This window comes from Halichoerus grypus, chromosome 4 (assembly GCF_964656455.1).
Source record: "Halichoerus grypus chromosome 4, mHalGry1.hap1.1, whole genome shotgun sequence".
Lineage (NCBI taxonomy): Eukaryota > Metazoa > Chordata > Mammalia > Carnivora > Phocidae > Halichoerus > Halichoerus grypus.
In genome coordinates, this window is record NC_135715.1 from 157,021,933 (window position 1) to 157,046,772 (window position 24,840).

Genomic DNA, 24,840 nt, shown 5'->3' on the forward strand with positions numbered 1-24,840 from the left:
GCAGGGCAAGTGCCTCACGGTCTCCAGTGGCTCCTGAGGTAATTCTATTTACTGAGCTGGGATGGAATATTTGCCTCACAGCACAGATTCTGAAAGTATTTGACTGATGGTGTCATTACAGGCCCGGAGAGTAGTTCAAATGCCCTGGATGCTCAGAGGTCAGGACCTATGTCTCCTATTCCCTGCAGCAATTTTCATCCAAAAAGTTAACTGAGTAACTTTGTATTTTCCTGCAAGGAATTTAAGAATCTTCAACTTCTCTTTTAGACTATTATTAATAGGCAATCATGCTTTGATGTAACAGAAATGAAGGCAGCTTTTGAGAAATGCTAAATTTACACATAAGCTCTGAAAGAGCACAACCTGTGTTGGTCAAGAGTGTAAGCTGCAAGGATAAGCTCGTCAAGGGAATAGTCTGCAAAGATACGAAAACATCCATTAGTTCTTCCTTCCTGAGGGCAGCAGATAATCCCTGGGCCCTTGTTAGCACAAGGGCACAGGCAGCACGAGGGACAGGTCAGCCAGGGCAGGCCTGGGAGGGGCTAAGTTCCCTGCAGGCAATGGTGGGGAGCAGCGTGAAGGGATAAAAGGGCCCAGACTGGGGAAGGGAAGGAGGGTCATTAGTACAGAAGAAGGACCAGGAAAGCATCATGACTCCAGAGGCCAAAGTCCATGTAGGACCTGGGGCACTGATCCAAGCTAAAGGAGATAAGGCAAAGGTCAGATCGGTTGAAGTAGAGTGAAAGGATAAGGCCTCAGTCAGCTCTTGGTTCATACCTAGGATCAGGCAAAAACCAGAGGGCAGGTGTAGACCTAGAAGAAGCAAGAGAGACCACCAGCATTGCTGCTGTCCCTGGGACAAGGGCCTTTTGCTCTCTGTCTTGGTATTACACTCACCTTTTAATGTGGGCAGACACTAGTGTAGGATCTGGGGAGAGTGAGCCAGGGATTGTATTTACAGCATAAGCAGAGGAGTCAGGCCACAGATGGGAGAGAAAATGGGGTTTTGACCAGCTCTACAGCTTCACACTATGAAATGTGTGGACACATCGTTTGTTGGTGACATATTTATTAGAGAGGCAGTCGAGTGTGGGGGAAACAGCATGTATGGCTTTAGAGTCAGACCAACACTGGGTTTGCATCCGAGTGTTGCCACTTACTAGCTATGTGATGCTGAGCTAGTCACCAAGACTTTCTGAGCCTCCTGTTTCTCTTCTGTGAAACAGAGGTGGTGCTAACAATATCAGTGAGGTGGTGGAAGTAAAATTCTTAGCATGGATCCTGAAGCATAGCAGATGGTCAATAAATGTTTCCTTCTCTCTTCCTTACCTTCTTCTATGCCTTTCATATGAAAACAAAAAGAAGACTTTCTATTTGGGTGTTGTTTAAGGGAGCAGGGTTTGCTATGGCATCTACAGACTACCAAGAAAAAGACGGGCTTCCCAACAACAGAAGACCTCATGGACTAAACTAAGAAGGGTAACTTGGATTTGGGTGGTGCTTTTGGTGTACTGAGTCCTTTCCTTGTAAATGAGGACGGTTGTTTCTTATGATAGCCCCCCCCCCACTTCTAGAAAGATTTTATTTTTAAGTAATCTCTACACCCAACGTGGGGCAACCCAACCTCAAGATCAAGAGTCACACACTCCACTGACTGAGCCAACCAGGCACCCCTCTTATGATAGCTCTTTAAGGTGGGCACAAAGGTACTATTTTCCCCATTTTGTGGATAAGGAAATTGAGACCCAGAGTTTTTAAGAGTTTTGTCTTGAGGCTCCTCTATTTCCCACACCACCATACTATCTAAAGGAACTCAGTAAAGCCCTGATTACAGAGAAGAGTGGCCTAATTTAATTCCATTCTGACTGGAAAACTTTGTAATGAATGGATAAGCATAGACTATTTTGCAAAAGTTCAGATATTTATGTAGCATCTCCCAAATGTATCATTTCAGCTTATAATGTTTAGGAGTTGTAGTGGAGAATAATGAAGAAAATAAAGACAAGTGTTCATTTTTTTCCTGGACCAATTAGACTATTTAAACAGACCACACAGGTCCTAGTGTTCGGATGGCAAAAGCAAAGAGAGATAGGAGCAAGATCTTGGCCCATGGCATTTAAGTGCCACATAAAAGGTGGATCATTGAAACTGTGCCTTAAAGAATTCGCCCCATGAATTCAGTTAAGAGTGAACAGCATTACTAAACAAGCACAAAAACAAAATTAAAAAGCAGTTCTATTACAGGTTGATAATATCTTTAGTGACATTTAAACTTTTAGATTGTTTTTGCAGGAAGTAATGAGGACAACATGAACTTTGCTTGGTCCAATATTTGCTTATGATTTCAAGTATCTTTTTAAAAAAAAAAAGATTTTATTTATTCATCTGACAGAGAGAGAGAGAGCACAAGTAGGGGGAACAGCAGGCAGAGGGAGAGGGAGAAGCAGGCTCCCCGCTGAGCAAGGAGCCTGATGCGGGACTCGATCCCAGGACCCTGGGACCATGACCTGAGCCAAAGGCAGACACTTAACCAACTGAGCCACCCAGGCGCCCCTCAAGCATCTTTGAAACAGACCTGGAACACTTAGAATTTATGGGTAGGTGGGAGCAAGTCTTTCTACATTCTTCAAAATATAAAAAAACCAAGATCATGGTTGATGGTCCTGTGTGAATTGTCAGTTGCTCATGTCTAGCCTTGGAATTCCTGCTTGTGGTATTCTCCCACCGGAATGCCCATGACATCACCTCTGCCTCTTTCCAGGCTGCCCATCTTTTGAGATTCATTTCAAGGTGACCTCTTTCAGAAAGTCTTCAATGATCCCTCAACTGAAGAGCAACACCTCCTTTTTGGGGCTCCCATGGAACCCTCATATGGAGCTTTACCGGGTCTTTTTGCTGGTACACATTTCCCTCCTACCACGTCTGAGCTCCCTGAGGATCTTGTCTCCTCATCTTTGCATCTTCCATGTTAATTAACAGAAAGTCCCCTTTCTAAATGGTGCTCAGCAAATATTTGAAGACTCAAAGACTGTATGAAAAGGTGGTCATTTGGTTTCTGTGATAATGTATTGATGTCCAGAACATGCATAAAAAAAATCATAAAAGTGAGCAAAGTCTTGGAGGTGAAATAAAAGGCTTCTTAGGTATTTTTACATCTATGATGTTCACTGACGTTTATTATGACTCTTTTAAGCTTTAACTATTCCTTTTCCTCCTCACAAAACCTACCCTTCAGGCACAGCAGCTTATAATAACTGTAGCTTAGAGAATTTTATGTTAATTAGAGACATTAAAATGGCCCATGTTATAGCCAAATTTAAAAATAATTCACTTCTCCCCTTCCCTAGCTGCTTCAGGAAAGGGGAAAATTTTCTTAAATGATATACCAAGAAGGGTAAAAGATAGATACATTTGGGGGTGCCTGGGTGGCTTAGTCGTTAAGCGTCTGCTTTCGGCTCAGGTCCTGATCCCAGGGTCCTGGGATCGAGCCCTGCATCAGGCTCCCTGCTCGGTGGGAAGCCTGCTTCTCTTTCTCTCCCACTCACCCTGCTTGTGTTCCCTCTCTCACTGTGTCTCTCTCTGTCAAATAAATAAATAAAATCTTTAAAAAAAAAAAAGATAGATACATTTGCCTATTTTAAAATTAAAAACTTCTGTTAATCAAAAGACATCACAAAAAGAGTAAAAAGACAAGCCACAAAGAATTAGGGAAGATAATTACAACACATGTAACAAATAAAGGACTGATATCCAGTATATATAAAAAAATTCTTATAAATAGAACTTTAAATGTGGGAAAAAGATTTAAATAGGTGCTTTATAAAAGAAAAATCCAAATGGCCAATAAACATATGAAAATGTGCTCAACCTCAGTAGTAACTGGGTAAATACAAATTAAAAGCACACTGAGATCATACTGTATACACACTAGGATGGCAAAATGTAAAAATTTGACAATATTTTTATTGGAGCAATGGGAACTTCATATTCTGTGGTTAGGAGTGTAAATTGCAACATTCCACTTGGAAAGAGTTTGGCATTTATCTAATAAAGCTAAAGAAATGCCCTATGACCCAGCAATTCCACCTCTAGATCTATACCCTCGAGAAGCTCATGGCTGTGTGCACTAGGATCCCTGCTCATGTTCAGGACAGTGCTGCTTGTCATAGCCAACCACTGGAGGTAACCAAATCACTAGTAAGCAGGATGGATAAAGAAACTGCTACACACAACAACGAGGGTAAATCTCACAAACAATGTTAAGTGAAAGAAACAACACGTTGAGGTATATTTTATATATGTATATCCATATGTATAAAATTCAAGAACAGGCAAAACTAAATTGTATTGTTTAGGTATGCATGCATGAGTGATCAAACTCTTAGGCAAAGCAAGGAAGTGATTATCCTAAAAATTAGGATGTTACCTGTGAGTGAAAGGAGTAGGAAATACATGGGGGTGCTTCTAAGATGCCAGCAACAGGTGGACTGTTTCTTGTCCAGTGGAAATTATACAAGTGATTACAATTACACCCATTTGTGTTTTGTGCACTTCCTACGTGTGTGTTTAAGACAAATTGTTTTAGGAGTACGTGCAATGGTGACATGCGGGAGAATGTAGATTTACACATGATAAATATGCTCTCTCCCCTTTCACATTTATTATTTGGTAAAAATCAGTCTTGAATTCTTGGGTTTTGAATTAGAAGAGGTCTTTAGGAATTAATTGGCCTGTATTCATTTTTCCTTGAATATATGCTGCACTTTCCTGTTTTTTTGGTTGATTGCCAGAGAAAGGAAATAATTTGTGGTATTCGTACCTTAACTTTCCACATTCTACGCACATGGCAGACATCACTAATTGGTCCCTGCAGCCTTTTTGCTAAGCCTGGCTCTAGTCTCAGAATCCTTGGATTTTATAGCGTTACAGGCAGCCACTACCAACAGATCAGTGCTGCTACGGGAGATGAAAGCGAGTAATAAATAGTTAGACCTATCTGCCACCAGGAGTATTCTGCTCTCTAAAACTGCTTTTGGAAGATCTGTTCTTTCCTAAAGGTCCCCCTCAGACACCACAGTTTTCACAGACCTGCCCTCCTCCTTCACGGATGTCTTCAAGCATATTCACCTGCCTTATGCTCAACTCTTCATTATTGCTTCCTCAAGAAGACTTTTTTAGATATTTCTCCTCTAATTCCCCACATCCCCCATTAGATTTTTTTTAAAGATTTTATTTATTTATTTATTTATTTATTTATTTATTTATTTATTTAGAGAGACAGAGAGAGAGAGAGAGGAGGAGGAGCAGGGGGAGGAGCAGAGGGAGAGGGAAAAGCAGACTCCCTGCTGAGTGCAAAGTGGGGACTCTGAGATCCTGACCTGAACCAAAGTTAGAGGCTTCCCTGACTGAACCACCCAGGCGCCCCATGCCCCCTTCCCTCCTTTAAATTTTAATACTAAAGAGGGTCACCTGGGTGGCTCAGTTGGTGAAGTGTCGGACTTTGACTCAGGTCATGATCTCAGGGTCCTGGGATCAAGCCCTGAGTCTGGCTCCTTGCTCAGCAGGGACTCTGCTTGTCCCTCTGCCCCTCCCCCTGCTCATACTTTCTCTCTCTCTCTCTCAAAAAAAAAAAAAAAAAATAGTATCTTTAATACTAGAGATATGCTGTGTTTGTGCTTAGGTACTGTGACCTTTTGTAGGGCCACAAACCACTGTAGTATCTTAAGATTTCTTCACCTCCTCCCACAACCAATTTTCACTACCCTGGGGCAGTATCACTCCTAGTGTGAATACAGACTGTAGACCTCCACTGCAAGACCTGTCATGATCTGTTCTGCATTAGTTATGTGTGTGTTTTTAAAAGATTGTTTATTTAAATTCAATTTAGTTAACATATAGTGTATTATTAGTTTCAGGGGGAGCTGCATTAGTTATTTGTAACCATGTTGTGTCTCCAACCCAATTATGAAGCCAGAGTCAGTCCCTAGAGTGGATAAAATATTACCTTTTACATACCAGGCACTCAATAGATACTTGAGTTGAACTGAAAGAACATTTTAAAATAAAATGTGAAAATGTGATTCAGTTTGAATACAACTGAGCTGGTTTCAAACCAGTGGCTTATCTGCAACTGCTTGGTCGCTTGTGAAATAAACATACTCTTATAAAAGCTTTCATTTATGGTTCCAAAATCCGTTAGACTAGAGGAAACAGAATTGTTACGTTAATTTATATTTTCTGATTAGTTTTGTATCATTTCATTCGTTAATTGCCATGTTTATTTATTTATTTATTTATTTATTTATTTATTCATGAGAGTCAGAGAGAGAGAGAGAGAGAGAGGCAGAGGCAGAGGGAGAAGCAGGCTCCCCGCCTAGCAGGGAGCCCGATGCGGGACTCGATCCCAGGACCCCGGGACCATGACCCGAGCCGAAGGCAGACGCCCAACCATCTGAGCCACCCAGGCGCCCTGTTAATTGCCATGTTTAATGTTACAGCTCAGAAATGAATAAATTCTTGCTTTTAAAATATGAAATAAAATTCACTTTTTAAAAGCAAAATTATAAATTTTAGCATGCACCTTTATAGCTATGTGCTTAGTCACAAAGTTCCTTTGCCTTATGACCCTGGTTTGTTTCTCAGGGTCATACTCACATTAGTATGCTTGCGTTAAAAACTAAAAAGAGCACTCCCACAATTTAGCTCCTCCAAACCCCTCTGCCTGACAAAATGTTAAAGATTTAAGTTCAGATGAGGAAGGGATAACTGGAAGTATCTACAGTAGTCAAATTGACTATTTTAAAAAACGTGGCCTTATCAAAATGCTGCTCACTGCAAGATTACTATGGGCTTAACTCTGAATTACACCATACTGTTTCTACAGAATTTAAATTAGAAAGGGAAGAGAACTGCATTAAAATGGACCAGACATGAAGCCCTAGCCTTTCCCTCAACTGTGTATAAATATGCAGCTTCTGCTATGGCTGCCACTTGAAGGTTGAGAGGAAATCCCTGGGGCACTTAAGTGCCTCAAATGACTACATAGACTTCTTGTGCTTCTGGGCTGTGGTGACCGCAAGGCTGCGGAGCCTTTTCTGCAGGGGCTGCAGAGAACGCAAGACGGAGCAGGGCCCCCAACATCACAGCGAGAAGATAATTTTCTCTTCTTGTTATTCAGATCTTGTTCTTAAGGACCAGACTTGTTCTGTATTCTCAGAACAGTATAACTTGATTCACTGTACCCGAAAGACCCTGTCTTTAAATTCTGTCTTCTGAGATATGAGGGTGTACACCTTTCTTCTATATTGTGTTCTAAAATGCTTTCTCTCTCTGTAAGGCTATAATTCAGTGTTTCTGAAAGTACATCACAATCACCTTGGGTTCTTGTTAAAATGCTCCTCCCCCACCCCCATCCCTTTCCAGATTATTATTCAGGAAGAGGGGAATGACCCTGCTGGTTTGAGGTAGCCAAACAGAGGGAACTTGGGCTCCTCTTACATTTTATTCTGGTGATTATTTTAAGGTCAGCAATATTAACTGCTAGTTGGGCTAATTTGATCCTCTACCAGATTTGCCCTAAGAGTTTAATGTCAATTTTCACCTTGATTTCTCGAAAAGAAAATAATTGGGCCCATTTGTATAATCACATAGTGATAACGATTAAGAAGGGATTCTGGCAAGTTTTCACAGCTGACAACAATAACCCTGGAATAATGTAGTGCTATCTGATTACCACATTATGATGTTTCCATGGCAATGTCGCTTTAAACGGTGGTATGATATTGCCTACGATAATGAAGCAACAACCTTAGTGTAAGGACACACTGGGAAAATATTTTTATGCAAACTAGTAACAGAATATAATTGAGTAATGAAAGAAATGAAAGGGAAATACCTTATGTATAGACAGTTCAAGTTATGGTTTAGGTGACAGAAGAGTGGGAAAAAGTTGAAATTGCTTAAGACACTATTGTTGTATAAAAGGCAAAAATATTTAAGGAGGAAAATTTTTACTGGAAAGGGTTCTAAGTCATGTGGGGCCCCCAAAAAAAGATCATGACAGATACTGGTTTTTCTGGGTGTGGGTATACTTGTAAGTCTGTATCTTTATAGTGTTATTTATTTCTGTTCCTTTATTTGGCTTGTAATCCTCAGTGCTGATTTAGTATATAGTGAACTACAGTATTTACATTTTCTGAAATATCCTGATTTAGGACAGGTTGAGCAATCACCCTTGCATAATTGGTTTCAACTTCCCCGGGATTTTGGTTCTGCTAAGGGATTAGGTCCCATAAAATAGCTCTAAATTTATGGTCTTGCTTAATCATCATGACAATCCAGTAAAGCTGATATTATTGTGCCATTTTCCAGCTGAGGAAAATGAGACTTAAGGAGTTTAGGTGACTTTCCAGGGTCACATGGCTAGTTCATGGTGAAGCTGTAATTAAAATGAGATCTGTTTTTAGTTCACAGCCTGGATTCTTCTAGTTTTAGAGACAAAAAAACTTTCCGGCTCTATCTTCTCCCTTGACCAAGATGAACTGTATGTAGTATTTTTCTTTATATTTAAAGATGACATGGCTGACAGTGAGTACTACCTTTGTGTGTACTGAAGCAGCTAAGACAAGCATATGATTGTCACAGAGAGAGTGTATTTGGACAAGAATAAGAAGGCAGAGGATTAACAGGTTTTATCAATAATCTTTGTCACAGGATAATAACAATGAACTTTCACCTTCATCCTAGGGCGTCTACCTTGCAGGCACCTACAAGGACCCAAGTTACAAAATGTAAAGGAACAAAATAAATATCAATATTACACAATGTTCCTGGCATATGGAAGAACAGTAGGCATTGTTCTAGTGTGCCTTGTTGCATAAGGGCGATTATTGCTAAAAAGTATTTTTCTACTATTTTCTATCCAGGGTAAATAGCAGATTCTAAATGGGGATCTGTTAAATGGTTACGATATGAAGATTCCATCCAACTTTGACAGTTTGTATATTCTTCTTTTTACTGCTCCTATACAACCTATACTTGCCTAGGTATGTAAGTTTGACCTGCCTCAACCCGAATGCAAGCCTGGTTATGTACTAAATTTAAGCTTAACCAGCCATAGTCTCCTTCAAGACACACTATATATAGTTTCACATCTTTTTATTAATTAATTTTTTTTACTTAAAAAAAATAACAATAGATATGTGTTCCTTGTAAGAAGTCAAATCACAGAAAATGTATAAAGACAAAGTAGTCCTGTCCCCCATCCATAATCCCAAGAGCTGACCATTTACTAGAATTTGCTGTATAGCTTTTTAACCTTCACACACACCGCTCCTTTTGATAGACATTTATATTGTGTCCAATTTTTTTGCTCTTACAAAGTTGTTTAATGAGCAGTCCTGCAAGTGGCCTTTTTGTTATTTTAATTACACATAAAGATGAGCCTTCACAAGGAGGGCCTGAAAGTCCTCCTCTGACCCCATAGTGCCTCAAGGGGTCCTAGGGATACAGGAGAAGCTGGGATGGTGGTGACGTAGTGGTGCTACCTCTGCTTCAGAACCAGTGTACAGCCACTCCTCATTCCACCGAGCCGGGCCTTCTACGCACTGGGGACAGCCTGTGACCTTATGCTGTTCGACACACAGGACAAGGTGGTCAAGTCAAGTGTGGCTCCAGGTTCTACCACCCTCTCCCTTCACATTATACTTGAGACCTCTTTTTTCCCACCTGGTAGGCTAGACCTAATCAGTGCCCAATCAGTCATTCATACCATTTTAAGAAAATATTTTTAAAAATTTTATTTTTAAGTAGCCTCCACCCTCAACATGGGGCTTGTACTCAGGACCCTGAGATCAAGAGTCACGTGCTCTACCGACTGAGCCAGCCAGGTGTCCCCAGAAAAATTTAGACTCATGAGAGCAGAATCCCTGAGTGAATGGGAGGGAGGTGATAAATATATTTTTCACTGGGGAAAAAGGAACATGAAAGGTTCAAAATTTAGAGTACTTTTAGGAAGAGCTAACTGTAATGAGCTAGATGACTCCCTAAATTATACACCTATGAGAACCATCAAAAAGAAATGAGAAGGCCACGTATACAAATTATTCTGAGAGGGGTAGGGAGTGGACTAGACCAATGCTTGGGCATGACTGTGAGGGGTAGAAAGGCAGGGATGAGGAGTTCCTTTCTCACTACCTTCTGCAAAATTCCTCTAATGTTAAGGAGCTTCAGGGGCTTGTGAAAATGCAAATTCATGGGTCTCACCCTCAAAGCTTCTGACTGTTCCATTGAGGTGGGCCTCCAGCCCTTGTATGTGCATAGGCTCCCCAGGTGGTTCATACTGCTTGGTATGAAGACCGAATCTTGAGAATTACTGCTGTACTGTGACCTGACAGGAATGTCACAGATTTAAAACGTTGGGAAATAACGCTTCAGGCAGTTGTCACTCATAATTTGAGAACAGTTACCAATAGATCTTTGAGAAGAAAAGCAGCTTAATTGCTTACTTCTAACCCCTCCGTTTAAAGCTTGAGTATCTTTACTCTGTATCAACCTTTGTCCCTCTCCCTGAAGAATATGTGGTTTTATTATAAAGCCATGCCAATCTAATGTTTTAAAGTTTGTGGGGAAGTTGGGATACTGGACAGGGGTAAATTGCTAAGCTGGAAAAACCAGAGAAGGCGGGAGGGTGGGTAAGACTGAGAAAGGAGGAGTTGCCACCTCGAGCTGCACCTGACAATTACTCAGTGTTAACTGGTCGGTCATTGAGGCTGTGGAAGGGGAAGGCCACTGGGACTGTGCTGTCCTCTGCAGGCAGCTGTGGCCCAGGCAGAATCTCGTTGGCACTCAAGCATTTTCTGGAAGCCAAGAAGATAGAGGGAACATCGCTGAGTCCAGGGAATAGCAAAGCACTTTATACAGAAGACTTAATTGGTTTCTCTCTTTCTCTCTCTTAAAAAAAAAAAAAAAGGTATGATTCACTTTTTCCTTCCCAGGAAAGGAAATAGGGAAGGTCAGCAAAAGGAGAAAAGGAAAGGTTGGTATTGGTGAAGTAATGGCATTTTGGTTCTAATGTGCGCACTTCATTTGAGTGGAAACAGCTAACAAGTCTGTGCTGGGGTGGGGGGCAGTCAGCCACCTCCCTGGAGGGGAGGAGCGGAGACCACAGTGCCTGTGCTTCTGCATCCAGGCCTCGCTGGCCCGCACTGCGTCCTGACCCTGGCTGTGCACTCCGGTGAGGGTGGATTTGCACACGCAGTGCTGAAGAGGAGGACGAAGGGTCTACAGAGGGGGCTGCGTTGTTCTGTTTGCTGATTGATCTCTCCTCAGTCTTCACTCTAGGAAGAACTGGTATCTTGAGGGACCCTGAGCTGGGAGCCAGTCTCCACGCCCCTGCCTGGCTCTGCCCTGTGAACTTGAGCATGCCCCCCTGGGAAGGAGATGTTGTAGCTTGTACATCTGTAACTTGAGGGGATTAGATGAGCTGATCTCCCAGGTCCATGAAATCAGATTAGAAGTTTAGTGAAATGCTTTTTGTAGACGTTAAATAAGGATTTGTTGAACCGAGTTATCTAACAAACGAGCTATGTTTTAGGATTAAAGGCGCGTTTGTGAGGACCCTTTGGCCTTACCTGTCATGTCGTAGTATAGGTGTAGGTAATACGCTTGTCAGGAGCCATCCAAACTCAGCCAGAGTGTGCAGCAGAGGGCCGTAGTCCGTTTTGATTTCACAGCCCTGCGTGAATAAGCATAAGAGCTCATATTCCTAAGGGCAAAGACGACCAGCTACACGGGTGATTACAATAACGGGTAATGGCTGTGACAGTAAAGGGAGTTCACACTCCATGAAATACAATTTCACCAGCTGCACTCTTCCTGGGCTTCATTTTCTGCTACCTGCTGCCTTCTAACCATTGAACCAAGGTAGAAACACTGGGGATCAGAGTGGAGGGAGGTTTCCATATGGTTCTCCAGAGTTTGGACCTCCCTTCTGTCTTGTTCCCTTGGCCTTGTTCAGGCATCAGACTTTAAGGTAGGGGGCTCGGGAATCTGCCTTTAGAAAAGCTCCTTGTGATTTGGATCCAAGTAGTTTATAGACCACAGTTTTAGAAACACTGGTCAAGGGACTGGGAAGTGAGGACAAGAGTTGGAAGTGAAGATGGGGGAGTGAAAGGTAAGTAGGGCTTAGATGCCGAGTCACTTCCCTGCTTTTTACTCACTTGGAATTGATTTTTACTTGGAGTTTTACCTCTATCCCCAAATCCTTTCCTCCCCCTCAGTGGGATTTCGAGTTTCTTTGAAAATGAGCTATGCCTCTCTCTCTGCCCTTATCAGGCCAGAAAGGCAACGGTGTCCGGGAGAGAGCCTGTCGTGAGGGCCTCACACACACAGCACGTCTGAATTCAGAGGGCACGGCAGCATCAGCCACGTCATCTCTGATGAGGAAGGACAAGGCTGTGTGCACATATCTGGCCTGGCGAGAGAGAGCACCTTTTGGATATTTTTGCCTTTGAAAGTCAGTTCACAAGGTAAAAACAAAGTCAGTCACATTGGTTGCTTGGAGATAAAATGGTAGTTGTTGACTGAGTTTTTCTCAGTTTCAGCCAGTTGTCATGGCATGTGTAAAGAGAATCTCAGGGCCAGGGAACTTTACTTAGGATTAGAATGTCAACTCTTTGGGAGTCTACTGCTATCTAGATATAGGTAATTATTTTGCTATCTTATAATGAAGTTGAACATTGAGTAAAGGAAATCACCTTTTCACAAATCTGAACAAAGTTTGTTTATGCATTTGTGATGAAATTCTGAACCCTGCACAGACACGTGTTGAAGGATACTGTATGTATTAGGCAATGAAGATCTTTATCATGTAAAACTAAATATAAAATTTAAGCTAAATTGTCAGAAAATTGCGGCTTACCTCAATAACGGTCCATTGTTCTACTACGATGGCATCATTTCCTTTCCTAATGGAACCTGGAACGCCAGAGCCTTCTTCTTCGTAGATAAAGAATCCTTCCAAAGATTTAGGCAAAATGTCCCCTATGAGGAAAAGGATACAATCAAGAAGAGTTGCAAATACTGAGTGTTTCTTAAGTTCATTTAAATCCTTAGATAACCCTTTTAGTAAGCTGAAAAGCATATAAATTAATAGGCACTTGTTTTGGCTGAATCAACAACAACCTCCTCCTTCTCATTGAAGGTTATTATTATTATAATTTTTTTGGGAAAGCTCAAGCCAGGTTTGCACTTCACTGAATTAAAATCACACTGTAAATATGAAAACTACAATAACAAAACCAAGATAAAATAATATTGTACAATGAGAAGCAAGTGGATTTCCTAAGCCTAAAAAGCATCGGGAAATGACCTTCACCTTGAAATCAAATTTTGGTTTCCAATCTGTATGTTTATGCATATTAATTACACCATTAAGAGAGAAAACATAAAAAATGTTAATCCTTGAAATTACAGGTGTGATATTAAAACTAAGGTAAGGTAAGACCACTTCAAAAACTATAAACACAAAACAATTCTTTACCTCCATGATGCTTTAAAAAAATAATAAAAGAATGGTAACAGGAAAATCCTAAACAGAAGTCATTGTCAAAAGAATTCCTGCTGGGAAGGAAGTTTTAAGGGAGGGCCTCTCTGACATTTTCTTGAATAGCTGACAATAACCAGCTGGTGAAAACTAAACTGATTTTATGGACGTTCTTTTGTCTCTTATTTTGCAATAGGAGACAATTTTCCCATGGTCATGTGCTGGTTAAACATTTTATTTTTTTATACTGTACAATGTCGCATCAAAGTCTCCCTGGTGGACAGTGATCTAAATTATAACCTACAAAGTTTTCAAGTGATTTCTTAAGTTTAAAGATAAAAAAGACAAACATAATTTCAATGTAATTTTTAGTTCTGATTTTTATTAACAGGCTATAAACTTTAAGAGAAAATCCTTATTATTATTATTTACATCGTTTACAGTTAGGGCAGATCATCATGAAGAATTTACATTGTTCAGACTGGTTCCCAAAAACCCAGTAAAGTTTAATTTACTAGTTGGAATTACAGTATATGTATATGTTCCATTTCCTTTAAATGTACTTGTCCACTGTCACACCCAAGTGACCAGTGGAAGTAAACCTTTCTGACTGTAAGTTTAGAGCATCAGAAGACCATCTATAAAACTATGTATGCCCCAAGTCCTTTTTTAGCATGGGGGGGTATGAATTTTAGAAATAATAATATGCTGTGATAATTATGTAATTATAATCTGCCTCTTATTTACTTGGGGATTATATAATGTGAGAACCATCGGTTTTGTGGCTCTCTGCCTGTTTTCTTGTTTTCAGTATTGGGGTACCCTAGTACTTCTAAATTTCTTTTGGTTTAAAAGAATGAAAGTGTGGTATAGATTCATACAATGCAATACAACACAAGAATAAACAAGCAAGACTCACTGCTGTGTAGCAACATGGATGAATTTCAGATACTATGTTGGGCAAAAGAGGCCAGACACAAAAGAGTACATACTGTATACTTCAACCTATGTGAAGTTCGAAAACAGGCAAAACTAATCTATGGTGGTGGATGTCAGAATAATGCTTACTCTGGGTGGGAGGATATTGACTGGGAAGGAGGGGGATGAAGTGGTTTTCTGGGATGATGGAAATGTTCTGTACCATTTTTTCCCCCTCTACATTCCTCCTTCCCAGCTTTATTGAGATATAACTGACATATAAAGAGATGTTTTATATCTTGAACATTTGTGTTCTATTCAGCTGTATACATAAGATTAATGTACTTTACTATATGGATATTATACTTAGGTCCCTCCTTCTCACTTCAGAGCTCCTAGAGCTCTCGCTGACCTTCTTGGAGCCCATGCCAATCCCCAGAGCCACTGATGAAGGATACTTACACAGGAGAAAGTACTTGTATCTCCTGAAAAATTCTCCCTAACAGAAGTGGTGGCAAGTCAGGGTGGCAGGGAAGGTCTCATGGAGAGTGACTGGGTGCTTGGTGTGTTAAATCTTTCAGGTAATGTGGTGAGGTGATAATTCTGAACAATTACTTAATAACTGTTCCTGAACAGAGTCACTTCTTAACATTACACATCCCAGAACTTCCCACCCAGTATGCCTTGGCCCACTGGTATGCTGAGAACCTGTTATAGAAGTGCCAAGAATAGGGTGCCCCCTCCTGCTCAGAAAAGCTTTATCCTCTTATACCTGTATGCTTTTCTATGTGTGCATAATGTGAAAAAGTTACAAGGCATTGACCTGATGATGCACTGCCTCTTAATTTTTTTTTTTAAGCCAAATACCACCAATAGCAAAGGGTAGTATACCTGTATCCTTGAAGGATGGTCTCCAAGTACAGTGTGAAGTGATTTGTAGCAAGAATAAGGTTTCTTTAAAGTCTAATGTTATATCTTAAAATCCATGCAAACCTTGCATTTTCAACGATATTCCTATTATGTAAAAAAGTACAGTTCTCCATCTCCCCATCTTAAATAATATTGACATTCTAGGAAGAGGTTTATCCTGTGAACCTTTGTACTCCTGAGCACATGGCTGCATACCCCCAGAGTACTTGGATTCTGGTTTGAGAAGCACAAGCTTAAAGGACATGTGCTCTGACACATTCATTTCAGCTACATATGACATTGACATTTCTGTAAATGTGAGGAAAGGTAACATTCCATTTTAGTATTTTTGGTCCACGTGTCATTTTTGGCATTAAACTGCCTAGAGATGGGCCTGGGACCATCTCTGAGAACTGGAGAGCACATATATAAACTCTTACCTCTTCTACCTTGTCTGGAGCCATTCTCTCTTCATACCCTGCTCCAGAGACACAGACCTTTTCCCTCATCCTCTTTCCTGCCCTAGGGTTTTTGAACATCTGGGGGTGTTTCTTCTGCCTAGAATGGTCTACCTCTGGCTCTCGAATGCTGGCTTTCCAGTCTCAGTGTGATTGGTGCCTCATCAGGCGGGACCTCTGGACGTCTCCTTACAATGTCATGTTGGGTAATGTCACAACACTTCTCTCAATTTTGAAATTAGTCATGTATGTTTCCATACCCATTGCTGCCTGACTGCCTTATGCCCCATGGCCAGCTTTTTGAGAGTAGGGAATATGTCCATTTTGCTCATCATTGTAAACCCAGGGCCTGGCATAGGGCCTGGCATATACATATACGTGAAGTGAATTAATACATGTTTCTTTGTCAGTACTCTACCCTATTCGTCATTCTGATACAGCTTGCCTGCTACCTCCACACAAGCATTTTTATAGGGGCGAAGAGATTGAAATGAATTTAAGTCTAAAAATTCATAAAAAACGGTATGTTTTTTATGTATGTATGTAGCCTTAAGATGTGTGTGTACTAAAGGTGGGAAGAGACTATTCTCTGACATTGATGGGGGGCATTTATAGGCTAGTAAAGTATGGGAACCTCATGGGTGGTGTGTGTGTGTGTGTTTTATACCAGCTGGCAAAGCTGCTCATCTCAGCCCATGCCAACGGCCCACTGGATCTCTACACATTCTGGTAAAATAAAGGGTTTTGTCTTTGTTGGCTCAACTGGGGAAGCCTGTTGAGGGTGAGGGCCCAGCAATGCTGGAGAAGGTCAAATGCAGGAGGCCATTGCAGTGTGAACCCTCAGGCTGCAAGAACAGCAAGACGGCCACTGGGTGCCTCTCCTGTGGGGCTTTTTGAAGCAGGAAAGTCTTGGAGAGTGCGTGGGAAAGGGCACTGAAGAAGAATTCACAATCTCACAACCTCTCCACTATGACCCCACCAAAGGAGAAAACTTTTTAAAAGTTTTGTTCTTCCTCTCCCTCTTTCTAGAGGAAGATATTTTATAAAATGAGATTTATGGAGTAATGTATTTAAATGTCTGTGCAATGTCTGGTTTTGTACTTCTATTCCTCATGATAGGCTGACTTCTGACAACATTTTGGAAGAGGATGGAAGCAAGACAAAACAAAATACGCATTGTCCCCCATGTCCTTTAGTTGTCAGGCATCAACTGTCCCAGAACAAAGCAACCAATTCAGCCCTGCTTCCTCTGACTTGCTTCTCACAGTGACACAGGCATGGGTCACAATTTCCCCTCTGCAGCTTCCCTGTGTACTCGTAGGGAAGTCCAGAGTGACACACCCAGTTGCCAGACCCCACAGACCGTGGTGGCTCGTTAGGGCCTTGGCATGGCCTGTAATGTAAAATGTCTAATGAGACATTCCAGAGCTGCTGAGAGGGAGAGATTCTCCCCTGGGCTCTCTAAATAGCTTCTGAGGCTTTGGGAACAAAAGCCCTACAGAGCCTCTAGCTGGCAACTGCTGGGGCTAATTTTATTTTCACCAGGCAAAGCCCAAGGCAGGGATGCCTGAAATGGATTTTGAAAGGAGTATTTTTCGTTTTTCCTTCAGCAGTTGGTCACAAACCAAAATTTGAAATGGCTCCAACTTAGACTTTTTGGAAGGAAGAGAAGGAGAAAAAGAAGAGAGAAAGAGAAATACATGAAGCATAAACTGATCTCTAAGTAGGTGATCCATATGAAAAGTACTGTAACTGCACACAGTAAGCCACAGGAAAGAAAACTAACAGCAGAAAATAAGCTCTGGCAGTGGGCGAGGCACTGTGGAGTCATTTTGTACATACTATATTTTATTAAATTTTCACAGCAGTAAAGTAGGGAATATTTTTATTCGCCTTTTAGGAAAATGTGGCTCAGTAAGCTCCCTAACTTCTCCAGATCACCCAGCTAATAAGCAGAGGACATGGAATTTAAACCCTGGTCTATCTGATCCTAAAGTCCGTGCTCTTCTTATTAGATTTTGCTGTTTCCATAAAAGACCGACTTGGGAGAAGTTTCTAATAACCAAAAATACTAAGGAATATCTGTCACGCACCTGCTATGGGCTGTGTGTTACGGGCCATATTTCTGGGTGTTCCAATGGGCTAGATCCTTACTCTTGGTTTCTAGTTAAAAGAACCTATTGGACCATGATTCTTGATAATTTTAAATAATTACCCAAAGTCTTTAGTTCTATTAGTTAAGGTATCCCTGATTTAATGATAGGCTGATTTTCTTTTTTAAAAGTTTTTATTTAAATTCTAGTTAGTTAAACATGTAGTGTAATATTGATTTCAGGAGTAAAATTTCGTGATTTGTCACTTACATATAACACCCAGTGTTCATCATAACAAGTGCCCTCCTTAATACCCATCACCCATTTAGACCATCCCCTGACCACCTCTCCGCCAGCAACCCTCAGTTTGTTCTCTACTTGAGAGTCTCATGGGGCATCTGGATGGCTCAGTCGGTTAAGAGTCTGCCTTCGGCTCAGGTCATGATCTCAGGGCCCTGGGACTGAGCCTGCATCAGGCTCCTTGCTCAGTGGGGAGTCTGCTTCTCCCTCTCTCTCAGCATCCCCCCACCCCCACTCATGCTCTCTCTCTCAGATAAACAGATAAAATCTTTTAAAAAAAGTCTCTTATGATTTGCCTCCCCCCTCTCTTTTTTACTCCTTACCCTATGTTCATTTGTTTTGTTTCTTAAATTCCATGTATGAGTGAAATCATATGGCATTTGTCTTTCTCTGACTTATTTTGCTTAGCATAATACACTCTAGCTCCATCTAACATTGTTGCAAAAGGCAAGATTTCATTCTTTTTGATGGCTGAGTAATATTTCATTGTGTATATATACCACATCTTTATCCATTCATCAGTTGATGGACATTTGGGCTCTTTCCCTAATTTGGCTATTGTTGATAATGCTGCTATAAACATCGGGGTGCATGTGTCCCTTCAAACAGTATTTTTGTATCCTTTGGGAAATACCTAGTAGTGCAACTGCTGGATCGTAGGGTAGTGCTATTTTTAACTCTCCTCTTCTTTTTTTTTTTTAAAGATTTTATTTATTTGACAGAGAGACACAGCGAGAGAGGGAACACAAGCTGGGGGAGTGGGAGAGGGAGAAGCAGGCTTCCTGCCGAGCAAGGAGCCGGATGCGGGGCTCGATCCCAGAACCCTGGGATCATGACCTGAGCCAAAGGCAGACGCTTAATGGCTGAGCCACCCAGGCGCCCCTATTTTTAACTTTTTGAGGAAACTCCATACTGAATGATAGTCTGATTTAAGGATAATAAGGTATATTGAGATCTTATCTTATTTGCTTTTTTGTTCTTTCGTCTAACCTCACTAAGGTAATTAATTATCCTGGTTTTCATAGACTTCATCCTTCTTAATTTATTTTTCAAGTCTCCTAACTATGAATTTTTCTTCTCTTTTAGCACTAATCTCTTTTTAAAAACACTTTCCCTAGAAAGTAATTTTTGGAAAGTTTTGTTTGTTTTTGTGATAGACATGAATGATTACATATTCTATTGTAACTAAAAGAGGAAGGCTAGGGGAAGTTGAAAGATAAAAGGAGGCAGAAATAAATAGAGTCAATATCATTTTTGAACCAAAGATTATTTTTCTATACAAATTTTAGAGTCAGATATAGACTGGAGTACATGGTAGATAGTGACCAAAATTGGGATAGTGTATAAGTTTGGACAGTAACTGTCAAATGCAATTATAATCCTTCTAACTGGGCTGTTATAATACTTCTTATTTGGAAAATCCTAGTCAATCATACAGTGTTTTGTCTATTCCTGACAGTTACAACCCAGCAGCAAACATTACATTATAATTCTACCACGCATGATGGTTAAGCTTGCATCTATCTCTATCTATCTATCATCTATTTATCTATCATCTATCTATCTATCTATCATCTATCTATCTATCATCTATCTATCATCTATCATCATCTATCTATCATCTATCATCACAATCTTTTTATTATGATTCATAGTGGGAATTCCCACTGGGAGCCTCTGGAGCATCAGCTCCTTCAGGAGTGAAGGCTGAGCCATGGGGAGGAGCATGCAGCTGCAGTGATGGGAAGACAGGGCTTGGGGATGTTCCCCTCAGCTTACTGTCAAGTTACCTTCCACAAAAAAGAACATAGGAAAGGCATGAGGGACCAGAGGGCATTGGATCCTCCAGTTACTTAGTGTTTTCAGAGCCCCCCTCACAAGCCTGTGTTTGGCTGGAAGACAGATCATAGGTCATGTCTTCAAGGAGGCTAAGCTTGAAGGCCTTTGTTTCACATGGATATGGAAAGGCCTTGCTGCTTATACCTTGATGTTCTCATCTATGGGCATGCCAACCCATGCCATACAAACTGGAATGTGATTAGGCTTCTTAATCACTGGTCCAGACCAGATGTGACACACTGTCCAAAATCTGGGTCATCAGGACATGTGGCTCAGAGGGAAGAAGGTTTTCCTTAGTGCTAGTTGGGTCTAGTGGAAATTCTGTCATCTGTTTATTTTCTTTCCTTTCAAGGTTGCTAAAAGCAGTGGCAGCAGGAAAGCAAGATAGTTAAGCTTTTAAATTAAAGCTACATAGCTGTGTAATAATTGGAATCTAATTCCTAATGAATAATACCTGTCCTTTTAGCCACTGATTTTGAGAGGCAAAAACATTTGCACCAACTCTGACACAGGTCAAATTCTTTAGTTATCAATATATCATAATATAAAACTTACCTTTAGATGTTTCCCAGCATACAAAAGAATCAATTAAAGACAAGCCTTGTTTATAATAAAATGTAGTTAACTCCAGCCAATCAGCATCAAGTGTACTAATGACAGATCCTTTTCTTGTTACTTTCATTGACAGGATGCCTTCCTGATAGGTCCAACAGGTTGATTCATCATCAAAAACATTGAATACTGTATACAACTTGTTATCTGGGAATAGGTGTTCAGAAAGAAGAAAAAGTATTTATTCATTTATTGAAAAGATTCCTAAAATTTTTTTTATTACTCATGTATTTTAAGCAAACAGACAAGCATAGAGAATAATAAAATTACCTACCACTCAGCTTTATTAAATGTTAACCTTGTGCCTTGTTTCCTTTAGACTTTTTTCCAGGAAATGAGAAATGGATGTAGTTGAGACTCACTTTGTAGTCTTCCCTAATCCAATTCTCCAGAAATAGCTACTATAATGATTTGGTGTTTATTATTCTCATTCGAGCTTTTACTCTTTTAATGCACATTTACATACCCATTAATATATATTATGTTTTGCAGTTTAAAAAACTTTTAAAGAAGTATGATATTGTATATATGCATTTATAAATTGATTTTTTAAAAAGATTTTATTTATTTGAGAGAGAGAGAGAGCAAAGTGGTCGGGGGGAGGAGCAGAGGGAGAAGGAGAAGCAGACTCCTTGCTGAGCAGGGAGCCTGACCCGGGGCTGGGGGACGGGGGAGGGTGGCCTCGATCCCAGGAGCCTGAGATCATGACCTGAGCCGAAGGCGGATGCTTAATTGACTGAGCCACCCAGCCACCCCTACAAATTGATTTGTTTTTATGCTTGAAGTTGAATTAATACATATAGACCTTATTCATTTAGTTAAACTGCTACATAATATTCCAGTTTATTATTCTCCTGTTGATACATTGTTTCCAAAATTTTGTTATTGTAAGCATTATTCATGTCTCATGTTTGGGAGTGACTCTAGAATACATATTTAGACATGGAACTGAGGGGTCATATCTACTAGTTTTCCATAAGTTGGCAAATTCTTAACTTGGGGAGTAGTCTATGGACCCACCTATATGGTTATGTCTAGGAAGTCTAACACCACTTGTATTGCACAAGTACTTGGGGGTATGTATGTTATGTGTATTTTAAAGAAAGATTTTATTTATTTATTTATTTATTTATTTATTTATTTATTTATTTAGAGAGTGCTCGAGTGGGGGGAGGGGCAGAGGGAGAAGGAGAGAGAGAGAATCTCTAGCAGACTCCACACAGAATGTGGAGCCAGATGCAGGGCTTGATCTCACGACCCTGAGATCATGACCTGAGCCAAAAACAAGAGTCAGATGCTCAATGAACTGAGCCACTCAGATGCCCCTATGTGCCTTTTTCTGGATTGAGTCTCCATGGATTTCACCAGATTCTCCAAGGGGTCTTTTGTGTGTGTCTCCCCCCAACCTTATGCTGCCACCATCCCACACCTGCACACAAAATTAAGAACTATTGCCATAGACAAATTTTTAAGAAGTATATGATTTATATTATTAAGAAGTTTATTATTAAGAAGTATATGATTTAAGAAAGTGGAGTCTAGGGTCGCCTGGGTGGTTCAGTCAATTAAGCGTCTGACTCTTGATTTCAGCTCAGGTCATGATCTCAGGGTCGTGAGATCAAGCCCTGGGTCGGGCTCTGCACTGGGAGTGGAGCCTGCTTAAGATTCTCTCTCTGCCCCTCCACCTGCCCTCTAAAAAATTTAAAAAATAATTTAAAAAAAAAAGTAGAATCTAAAGATTGATAATTAAGTTAAGTAGCATATTGGATTTAGAACTTAAAAGGACTGGAAGTAAACACCTGATCTAATCAAAGTTAGGATGGGAACCGGCAGGAATTTAAAGGTAACATTGCGTGGAAGATAGCAAATAGGTCTCTGACCATAGCTCCAACAACTCTTTTGTTTCTAAAATGTTTACACTGCAGGAAAATCAGGATGGTTGTTAGCTAGGGAGCTGGTGAAAAAATGGGATGGTGGTGGTGGTGAGGAGGGGTAAGATGATGAATTAGAAAATGCTTCTGGTTTGTTCTTAAAAAGACTGTGCTGACCATGGTTGAGTGGGTCTCTGCCATCCTCAGAATGCTGAGCACATTTCACTACAAGCTAGAAGGCCAATGTACGTGTGTGCAGTGTGTTACACCAGAGTGTGTACTACTACTACTACTTCTCACAACAACCCCCTTTCTGTGAAGAAATTGAGGCAGTCTGACTCCAGAACTCTTAATTCTAAGGTATGCATCATCTTTGACTTTCTCTAGTAGTGCTTTTTAAAGCATGCCTGCAAAGGTAGCAGAAAACTCTGAGCAGGCCAAAATACATGAAAAAGTAGTCTCAATTTCTTGGGAGGAGTTGCCAGTTGGCAAAGTAGAATAAAACTAATGTTTAAAGTTATTTTAGGATGCAGGCAGTATTGTTATATTAATTGTTTCATCATGATGTGCATTTTCATATTCTAATTGATGATCAAAAGAAGCCAATTAACTTCAAAGGCGAAAACTATCCATGAAATGGGAAAGGCCAAAACTAAAATTCCCACACACTGTTTTTAAAAAAAACATAGAACAGCTTTCTATATTTATACAATCACTTTCTGTATACACACACAGCCTCCATTTTATAGGGGAGTTGGTGAATGACTAAATGGGAACCAATTTTCAAAACAAAATTTCCTTATGTGGATGGCATTGTATGACCATGCCAGGGACAACTGTTTGAAAAACTGCCCTACCTTATTTTTGGCTACAATAATTTCAAAAAAATCAAGACAAGTTTATATTAGTTTATTCAGCCTTGATAATCTTTAGAAATTTACTTTGCCTCATGTTTCTAAAAAACATCAAAAACTTATTTTTGCTAAATTTAAACTAATATACTCTTTCTACTTATCTTGTCTATTACCTTCTCCCTTTCTGGATTTAGAGTAACTGGGGCTGCCATCTCGGTCCATTTGACACTGTCCACTTTCATGATGAAGTTCTTCCTCAATTCCACTCTCAGACGATTGCCCACTTAATGTTCCTTCATTCCAACTTTTACAGTTTTCCTCCGAAGTGTGTCTCACAGGCAGTGTTGATTCTGTATCTCCATCGTGATTGCTTCCGTTGCAGAATTTAAGTGGTGGATAAGGCTGTGATATGAATCCAACAAATTTCATTCCTCTCTTAGCAGCTATATTAATCTGAAAAGAGATTGTAGAACAAAATGTAAAATTTATTTACACTGATTACTTTATCAATTAACCTATAGGCTTATTAAGGAAATCCACAAGAAGAAGTAAATTGACCACTAACTAAAGACCCATTCATGCACAAAGTAATAACCTCTAATAAAGCACTACTCCTAAGACTATGTCACACTATTATTGTGACTTCTTCAAACAGAACTGATACACTTTAGAAATTAGGAGAACAGGAATCATGTTTTTCTTCAAAAGGTTACTATTTGGGAAGAACTAATAATTCTATAACATGATTTTTGCAGACTTGTTAACAATGGTCTCTCCCATTGAGGCAAAATTAAAAACTATTCCAAGAAATCCTCAAAAATAACACAATCTTAATTAATAAAGAAGAAACATTAATTTAAAAGCAAAAACATACAGCATTGTTTGCTTGATGTGGGTAAAGAAAAATGTCACAAGTCTAACTCTTGACAAATGTGTATGTATAATGCATAGGCCTGATTCGCTCTCAGGAAGCTTTCACATATGCTTATATCTTGATGCTCTTGTCTCCTGTCGGGCCAAACGCTCATGATTAGATTCAATCATATAAGTTAAAGAATAGGATTCAGAAGCGCATAATATAATGCCAGTGAAATAATTTGAGACCTTGAGAGTGGTGATTTTCATGCTGGGCACCTTTCCCTTTCTCTGCTTTTGCTTCATTTCTTTGTTCTTTTTGTATCCATGTTTTTCTCCTCTGTTAAACTGGCAATTCTTTTGAGGACTAGGACTGTGTCTTAATCATTTTTGTATTGTGCTATTTTGTACCTGTGGGTGCTCTATAAATACTTGTTAAATAAGTAAAAATAAAGAAATAGCAACATCTTTTATTTGGTCACTGTTTTAAACATTTAAATTGAATGATTTTTTTAAAGACTTAGTTCTCTGATAGAGAGAAAGAGAGTGTGCAAGTGGGGTGAGGGGCAGAGGGAGAGGGAGAGAGAA

At 40.1% G+C, this 24,840-nt stretch overlaps 1 protein-coding gene and 1 long non-coding RNA gene across 2 annotated transcripts in view; one reads left to right on the forward strand and one right to left on the reverse strand.

Annotated features, from left to right (window-relative positions):
* RFTN2 (raftlin family member 2) overlaps window positions 1-24,840 on the reverse strand; it is a 66,458-nt gene that overhangs the window by 16,840 nt on the left and 24,778 nt on the right. Inside the window, exons 4-7 of the mRNA XM_036107206.2 lie at window positions 23,571-23,850; window positions 20,616-20,819; window positions 12,920-13,041; window positions 11,631-11,734 (exon numbers count right to left, since the gene is read on the reverse strand). Of these exons, the coding sequence (XP_035963099.1) occupies window positions 11,631-11,734; window positions 12,920-13,041; window positions 20,616-20,819; window positions 23,571-23,850 (710 nt within the window). The remainder of the gene's footprint in view (window positions 1-11,630; window positions 11,735-12,919; window positions 13,042-20,615; window positions 20,820-23,570; window positions 23,851-24,840) is intronic.
* Window positions 1-24,840, forward strand: part of LOC144381646 (uncharacterized) — a 43,807-nt gene that overhangs the window by 6,040 nt on the left and 12,927 nt on the right. The window contains exon 2 of the long non-coding RNA XR_013447312.1: window positions 12,334-12,527. This is a non-coding gene — a long non-coding RNA (uncharacterized LOC144381646). The remainder of the gene's footprint in view (window positions 1-12,333; window positions 12,528-24,840) is intronic.